General features: G+C 47.4%; 1 protein-coding gene across 1 annotated transcript in view; it reads left to right on the forward strand.

Moving 5' to 3' along the window:
* The window catches only part of LOC122248697 (inhibin subunit beta), a 140,972-nt gene extending 132,372 nt beyond the window's left edge, over positions 1 to 8,600 (forward strand). Inside the window, exons 2-3 of the mRNA XM_086534556.1 lie at positions 6,116 to 6,303; positions 7,307 to 8,600. Coding sequence (XP_086390682.1) covers positions 6,116 to 6,303; positions 7,307 to 7,936 — 818 coding nt within the window. The 3' untranslated portion in view covers positions 7,937 to 8,600. The remainder of the gene's footprint in view (positions 1 to 6,115; positions 6,304 to 7,306) is intronic.
* The last annotated feature ends 521 nt before the right edge of the window (positions 8,601 to 9,121 follow it).

Raw genomic sequence — 9,121 nt, forward strand, 5'->3', positions numbered from 1 at the left:
GTCCCCCCCCATACCCCATCCACCACCCCCCCCCCCCCCCACCCAGCCACCCACCGCCCCCACCCACCCCCCCAGCCCCTCCCTCCTCCACCACACCACCCAAACCACCCCCCCCCCTCCCCTCCTTCCTGTCTGGTCTTTTCTTCCCTGCTCTTTCTTTCTGCTCTTTTACTTTCTTTTTTTTTTTCTTCTGCTCTCTTATTCTTCGTTTTCTTTTTTTTTTTCTTTTCTTTTTTTTTTATTAACTTTTATTTTTTCTGCTCTTTTTTTTTTTCTTTCTCCCTTCTTGGTGATGTTTTCCTATTTCTCCCTTTTCCTGCTCTTTTTTTCTTTATTGTTTTTTTCCCCTTTTCTGCTTCTTTATTTCTTTTCTTTTTTTTTTCTGTGCTGGTCTTCTGCTGCTTATTTTTTCTTTTTTTCTTCTTTTATTCTTCTTTTTTTCTTCTTTTTTCTTTTCTCTTTCTTTTGTTTCTTTTGTCATTTTTTCCCCCCCCTTCCCCCCCCCCTTTTTTCTGTTCTTCTTTCCTTTTCCTGCTATTTTCTTTCTCTTTCTTCTTTTTTTTGCTCTTTTTTTTTTTGTTTTTTCTCTATACCCCCTTTTTTTCTTTTTCTTTCTTTCTTTTTCTTCCTGCTCTTTTTCTTTTTCCCCTTTCTGCTCTTCTTCTTCTCTATTTCCCCTTTTTTTCCTTTCTTTTTTCTTATTCTTCTTCCCCTTTTTTTGCTCTTTTACTTTTCCCCTTTTTTTTTTTTCTTCCTTTTTTTCCCCCTTTTTTTTCGGATCTTTTTTTTTTTTTTCATTTTTTTTTTCTGCGCTTTTTTGTTTCTTTTTTGTTTTCCCCTTTTTTCTTTTTTTGCTCTTCCCCCCCTGGTTTCTTGTTCCCCATTCTACTTCCTCCTTCCCTCCCCTTTTTCCCCTTGCCTCAATGTTTCGTCTCCTCCTCCTCCTCCATCCATTTCTCTGGCACTTCTCTTCCCCTGCCTCGACTCTTCCCCCTAGCCTCTCTGCCACCTCCCTTCTCCCTGCCTCTCTGTCTCTCCTCCCCCCTCTCCCTTCCACTTCTCTTCCCCTGCCTCCCTGTCTCCCCTCCCCCAACCTCTCTGCCACCTTTCTTCTCCTGTCTTCCCCTCCCCCCTCTTTCTCTTACACCTTTCTTCCCCTGTCTCCCCCTGTCTCCCTCTGCCTCCCTCTTCCCCTGCCTCCCTGTCTCCCCCCCCCTCTCTGCCACCTTTCTTCCCCTGTCTACCCCTGCCCCTACTTGCTCCCCATCACTCTGCCTCCCTGCCCCTCTTCTCTTTCCCCTTCCTCCCCAGCCATCCTTCTCCCCGCCCTCTATTACCCCCCCTTCATCCACCTACCTTCCTACCTCCCCCCTTAAACCCTCCCTACCCCCTACCCCATCTCTCCACCTACCTCCCTACCTCCCCCCCCTCTTCCCTTCCCTTCCGCCCCTTCCCTACACCCAAAACCCCATCCATTCACAACTGCCCGCCCCACCCACCACCCGCTCCCCTCCTCTCATTACGTTCACTTCTCACCACTCCCCCTCCCCTCCTCTCCCATACCTCCCATCCACCCCCACCACTCCCCTATTCCCCTCCCCTCTCCGTCCCCTCTACTCGGTTCTCCTCCATTCCCCCCTCCTATCCACCCCTCCCTAGGCCATCCACCCACCCCTCCCTCCCATCCTCTCCAACCCTGCCCCTCCCATACCCACGGCTCGTCCACGCCACCACGGCCCCAACCATCCATCCATCCCACCCACCCCCCCTCCCCCCCCCCCCCACCCTCCCCAACCCTCTGCATCCACGTCCCCTACTATCCCCCTTCCCCTCGCTATTTTTCCCTCGACTACCCAGTATAATAACATTAACTTTAATGGTTGATTTTTTTTTCTTTCTTTCTTTTTCTTTTCTTTTTCTTTTCTTTGTGGTGATTGTGGTGATGGATGAGAAGAGCGGGTGAAGGAGCGTCCTCTTCTCATGGATGTCTTGTGTCATCCACTCTACTCTCGTTGTTATATTTGTTTTTATTATTGTTATTATTATTGTTATTGTTATTGTTATTGTTATTATTTTATTATTATTATTGTTTTTGTTGTTGTTATTATTGTTATTATTATTGTTGTTGTTGTTGTTGTTGTTATTATTATTATTGTTTTTTTTTATTATTATTATTATTGTTATTATTATTGTTGTTGTTGTTGTTCTTATTGTTATTGTTATTATCATTATTATTATTGTTGCTATTATTATTGTTATTATTATTATTATTATTATTATTATTATCATTATCCTTTTTGTTCTTTTGGTTGGTAGTGGTGGTTTTCATTACCTTATTATCATTGTTTTTATCATTATTATCATTATGGTTATCTTCATCATTGTTATCATTAGCATTATTGTCGTTATTAGTATCACAATTTTTGTTATTACCATTATTATCACCATAATCGCTTTTATCATTATCATTATGTTTGTCATTACTACTTCTACTGCTACAACAACAACTACTACTACTACTACTACTACTATTACTATTACTACTATTACTATTACTATTACTATTACTACTATTACTATTACTATTACTACTACTACTACTATTACTACTATTGCTATTACTACTATTACTACTACTACTACCACTATTGTCATTACAATTATCACCATGTTATCATTATAATTGCCATCATTATATCATCACCATTATCCTTATCTTATCCTTATCTTTATCATCCTTCTTCATCTCATTCTCTTATCAATGATTTGTCAACCGCGCTTCGTCTTGATTTCAGAATCATTTATTTTTTTTTACACAAAGGCTGTAAAACACTATGGTTTTCTCGTCCTTGTGTGCTGGGTGAGAGGTGCCACTTGGTGCCACTTGGTGCCACTTGGTGCCACGCCAGATGAGCGGGAAGCTCCTTGGTGTTCTGAGATGCTCGGAAGTGACGAAGGAAAAGACGAAATTCACTTCATTTTTCCATGATCTTGTTTTGTGTTTTTTGAGATGATATTAACATGTTTTTTTTTTGTTTTGTTTTTTTTGGGGGGGTTGAGAGATGTGTTAAATGAATTGGTGTTTTTGTCGTGTGAAAAAAATATTATTGGAAGATGAGTGAGTGGATGGGTTTATGCCTGGTGTTTCTTCTGGTATATCTGTGTGTGTGTGTCTGTGTGTGTGTGTGTGTGTGTGTGTGTGTATCTATCTATCTATCTGTGTATAAATATATATATATATATATATATATATATATATATATATATATATATATATATGTATGTATGTATATATCTACACATATACATATATACATTTATTATACATTAGATACAATACATTAATATTTTTTCATTCATATATATGTATACATTTTCATATCTGTAAAATTAAACGATAAATAAAAAAATAAATAATAAAAAAGGCACAATACATCCACATATGTGCGTGTGACTGTGCGTATATGTATCCAGATTTTGCAGTGGTGACGTCACGGCCAACCCCCCCCCCCATCCCCCCCCACCATCCCCCCTTTTCCTTTCCCCCAAAGTACCCACTGCTACGTCAATATACACTCCAAGCGGTGCGGTTGCCAGCGTTCCCTCATACGCCTCCTTTACCCCCCCTCCCCCTCCCCCCCTCCTTTCCTTTCCTCTCTCTCTCTTCCTTTCCTCTCTTTCTCCTTTTGTTTCGTCTTTCTCTCTCCTTTGTTTCGTCTTTCTCTCCTTTTGTTTCGTCTTTCTCTCTCTCTCCTCATTTCTTTCCTATTCATCTCTTTTCTCTCTCTCTCTCTCTCTCTCTCTCTCTCTCTCTTCTCTCTCTCTCCCTCTCTCTCTCTCTCTCTCTCCTCCTTTCCTTTCTCTTCCTCCTTTTCCTCTTTCTTCCTCTCCTTTTCCTCTCTCTCCTTTCTTTCATCTCTCACCTTTTTTTCCTCCCTCTTTCTCTCCTCCTTTCCTTCCTCCTTTCCCTCTCTCTCTCCTCCTTTTCCTCTCTCCCTCTCCATTTTCTCCCTCACTCTCCCCCTTCTTCTCTCTCCTTTCTTTCCTCTTTCTTCTTCTCCTCTCCTCTCTCTCTCTCCTTCCCTCTCCTTTCCTCTCTCTCTCCCTCCCCTTTCCTCTCTCTCTCCCTCCCTTTCTCTCTCGGTCTATCTTTTTTCCTCTCTCTCCCTTTCCTTTCGTTCCCCCCTCCCTTTTCTCTCTCTCCTTCCCCCTTTCTCACTCTCTCTTTCCTCTTTATCCCTCTTTTCCTCTCTCCCAACCCATTTTCCCTTCCCCCATTTCCTCCCTTCCCTCTTCCCTTTCTCCTCCTCTCCCTTTCCTCCGCCCCCCTCCTTTCTCTCCCCCTCCCTCCTTTTTCCCCCTTTACTCTTCCCCCTCCTTTTCTCCCTTCTCCTTTTCCTCCCACTTCCTTTCCTCCCCCTGCCCCTCCCTCTCTCTCTTTCCCTCCCCTTCTCCTCTCCCTCCCCCCCTTTTCCTCTCCAACCCCCCATTTCCCCCCTCCCCCTTTTTTCTCTCTCTATCTATCTATCTATCTATCTATCTATCTATCTCTCTCTTTCCTTTTCCCTTCCCCCTTTCCTCACCCTCCCCCCTTCCTTAGTTTCCCTCTCCTCTCCCTTCCCTTCCCCCCTCTCTCATTCCTCCCCCTCCCTCCCCCCCTCCTTTCTCCTCTCCTCTCCCTTCCCTCCCCCTCCCACCCTTCCCTCCCTTTCCTCTCCCCTCCCCTTCCCCCTTCCCTCCCCCCTCCTTTCCCTTCTTCCTTACTCCCCTTTCCCACCCCCTCCCCCCCTCCTTTCCCTCCCCCTTCCCTCCCCTCCTTCCTCCATCCCCCCACTCACCCCTCCTCTCCCCTCCCTCCTCCCCCCTCCTTTCCCCCCCCACCCCTCCAAATTACCTACACACTCCCTCCATGCTACCTCCTCCTTTTTCTTCATTCGAATCTTCTTATCTCGCATCCCCCCTTCCCCCTTCTGTGTCTGTCTTTGTTTTGTTTTGCTTTTTTGTTAATGTTTTTTTTGTAACTTGTTTTTTTACTAATTGTTATATCTCTTTTGTTTCCTCTTTTAGTCTTTGTTTTTCCTTTTCTTCATGTTGTCATATTTATTGTTTTTTTTTTTTTGTATTTGTTTGTTTACCACTTTTGGCTCCTATTCATGATTTATCGTTGTTGTTCTTTTCATTGTTGTTATTGTTTTTGATAAAAATTATGCTATCATAATCTTTATCATCATTATTCTTATCGCTGTTATTATCCTTTTGTCTTTTTCTTTATTAGTTTATTATTTTAGTATTAGTATTTTGTTATACTTTGAATTATCATTACTATTTCTTATTTATCATTACTGTTATTATCATCATTATTGTTATTATCCTTATTAATTATCATTGTTATTATTATCCTTATTAATTATCATTATTATTATTATCCTTATTAATTATCATTCTTATCATTATTATTGTCATTATTATTGTTTTGATCATTGTTATTATTATTATTAGTAGTAGTACAAATAATATTACCATCGTTATTATTATCATCATCATCATTATTGTTATCCTCATCACATTATCATAATTATCATTGCTATCCACCTCATCATAACCATAATCATCATTACCATCCTCATCATCATGATAATCATAATCATCATTACCATCCACCTCATCGCAATCATAATCATCATTACCATCCTCATCACAATCACAATCATCATTACCACCCACCTCATCACAATCATAATCATCATAACCATCCACCTCATCACAATCCACCTTATCATTACCATCCCCATCACAATCCTAATCATCATAACCATCCTCATCATAACCATCCTCATTATAACCACCCACCTCATCACAATCACAATCATCATCACCACCCCCCTCATCATAATCAACACCACCACCACTCCACCCACCTCATCACAATCACAATCCACCTTATCATCCCCATCCTCATCACAATCATCACCACCACCCTCATCATAACCACCCACCTCATCACAATCACAATCACCAAAACCATCCCCATCCTCATCACAATTATCCCCACCATCCTCCCTCTAATTATCCCTCCTCGAGGAACCCCCTCTAACGCCAGCTCTTCTCTCCGCAGGTCCTCAAGTCAACAACCACACCCTGCTCGAGTTTACACAGAGTGATGAGGACGTGGGTTCCCTCCGGGTAACGGAAGCGATGCTATGGGTGTACGTAAGACGGTTACCGGGGGCACGGCACCATGACCCCTCTGAGTCCAAGACGACACTGTGGGTCTTTCGCATCCCGCCGGAGGACACCAGGGAGGTACTGGAGGCTGTGGTTTGGTTTTTTGGGGTTTGGGGTGGGTTGGGGAGAGGGGGTGGGTGATGGGTGAGGGGTGGGGGGGGGTGTGGGGGGGGGTGTGGGTGATGTGATGGGTGGAGGGGGATGGGGTGGGGGTGGAAGGGGAAAGGGAGGGGGAGTGGGTGGAGGGAGGAGGGGATGGGGGTAGATGGAGATAGATAGAGATAGAGAGAAGTAGAGAGAGAACTAAAGATAGAGAGAGAGATGGAGAGATAGATAGAGAGAGAGAGAGAGAGAGAGAGATAGATAGAGAGAGAGAGAGAGAGAGAGAGAGAGAGATAGATTGAGAGAGAGAGAGAGAGAGAGAGAGAGAGAGAGAGAGAGAGAGAGAGAGAGAGAGAGAGAGAGAGATGGAGATATAGAGAGAGATGGAGAGATAGATAGATAGATAGAGAGAGAGAGAGAGAACGAGAGAACGAGAGAACGAGAGACAGAGAGACAGAGAGAGAGAGAGAAGGAGAGAGGGACAGAGATAGAGAGAGGGGTTTTATTCAATGGTGTGCTCACAAAATATGCCCTCTATGACCTCAAATATCTCAAAGTTGATATTGTTTTTTATTGTTTTCATAGTCCATAATATATAATAGAGCAACAATGCAAAACGCGTGCTATCACCCGTGATACAAAAAGTCATCTCTACCTCAATTAGAATATTTAAAACGTCAATAAGGAAAATGCAGTATGCTCAGTATAAGCTCTTATTCTTTTATTGTACGAACCTTCCATGGCGTTACTCTAAAGCGTATTGCATCATCCATTCCACTGGCGTTACTCTAAAGTGTATTGCATCATCCATGGCACTGTCGTTATTCTAAAACGTATTGCATCATCCATTTCACTGGCGTTACTCTAAAGCGTATTGCATCACCCATTGCCCTGGCGTTACTCTAAAGCTTCTTACTTCACCCATTGCACTGCACGTTGCCCCTCTCCGCCCCTCACTGACCCCGTCTCCTCTCCGCAGAATCCCCTCGCGGAGCTGGCGACGTCGCTGCGCGTGACTCCGACGCGGGACGGCTGGCGGCGACTGAACCTGACGTCGTTGGTGCAACGGTGGTTCGCGCGGTCCGGCGAGAGGCTGCGGCTGCTGGTGGACTGCAGCAGCTGCGGCGGGGAGCTCGAGGCGCCGCTCTTCACGCCACGCAAGCACAAGGGCGCGCACAAGCCCGGGTCTCGACGGGCGGAAGCCTCGCACCGGCCCTTCCTGGTGGTGCACACGGCGCCCACGCCCTCGCGACGCCTCTCGCGCCGCGCCCTCCAGTGCGACAAGAACACACAACTATGCTGCAAGCAGGAACTCTTCATATCCTTCAACGAGTTGGGCTGGGACGACTGGATCATCGCGCCTCGGGGCTACAAGGCCAACTACTGTAAGGGCTCTTGCGACAGCGTGTACCGCACCCCGGACTCCTTCACGAACTTTCACGCCCATGTCCTCGAGGAGTTGCGAAGGAACCGCCCGGCTGGTGCCCTCACGCAGTGCTGCGCGCCCACCAAGCTGTCGCCCATGTCGCTCATATACCTGGACGAGTATTCCAACATCATCAAGCGCGACGTGCCCCGCATGGTGGTGGAGGAGTGCGGCTGCGCGTAACCGGGAGCCCCCTCACCCCCAGGGAGCCCCCGCCCCCCTTCACCCCCGGGGGGCGTGTGATGGTTGACTGTGATCGGCGCGCCCACGCTATGCCTTGCCCGGGCGCCAAAGTGTTCCTGTAACGGGACGAACTTCGGATATAGTCTGATCTGTGATCATAACTTTAAGCCAAGTTGTCGTTGTGTTGTTGTTATTGTTGTTCTTGTTGTACAGACTGTCGAGTGTGCGTCCCCCTCCCATCCATCCCCTCCCTCCCCACGTGCGTCCCCTGTGGTCGCTGTACCCCGTCTGCTCCGCCCCCTGCCCGCCCCCCTTCCCCCCTCCCCCCTCCCCCCTCCCGTTCCCGATCATGCCGTGGTCGTCATGGGGACTCTGGAGGTCATGAGCTTTGATCCGGCGCTCGTGCCCTGCGTCCCCGTGCACAGGACGAGCAGCATGTGCGCAAGCAGATGCTCACTTGTCAGCATACCGCCCCATAACCCCGGGAACCCTGCCATGCGACGACCGCCCCCCCCCCCCATTCACATTAACACTGCCCCTTTGACCCTAGGTCATTATACTCGCACCCCGCTTCGTGGTCGTGACCCCGCCCACCGCCCTCTCCTCTATGTAAGCTCACGCGCCCCGCCCATACGGCCTGCGCCCCGCCCACATGTTCTACTATCCGCCCGCCGCTCATGCATCCGCCCAATACATATGTGTCCGCCCACCAGCCTGTGTTCACACGTCCGCCCACCACCCTCTGTCCGCCCGTCACTTTCGCCTTGCGCAGTGTCTCCCGCCCACACGCCCCTACCACGCCCACCTACGACCTTCTGTTGTCACGACTGCGTGGCTTTTCCCCACCACGACCTAGCGTGTGAGCGTTGAAAGCACGACCGCCAGAAGGACACGAGAGGACATGAGGTCGTCACGGTTCCAAGCTGAGACTCACAGCTCCTCCCCACGCCACGCCCCCACGCCCCCACGCCCCTCCATTCCCCTCCCTCGGGGCCCCACCCACGCTGCAGGTCCGCTCTGCCCTTCCCCGGGTCCCTCCAGCTGCCAGACCGGGGCTCTTTCGGGTCCTGGACCGACCGCGAGCCACACGCGACCCGTCGACTGCCACTAACATCTCGGAGCCCATGTCGCCTTAGAGACCAACCAGAGGAGCTCAGTTTGTTCACGCCATGACCTACTGCTGCC

This window comes from Penaeus japonicus, unplaced genomic scaffold, assembly GCF_977035675.1.
Source record: "Penaeus japonicus unplaced genomic scaffold, GWHDUDI00000001_assembly GWHDUDI00000041, whole genome shotgun sequence".
NCBI lineage: Eukaryota > Metazoa > Arthropoda > Malacostraca > Decapoda > Penaeidae > Penaeus > Penaeus japonicus.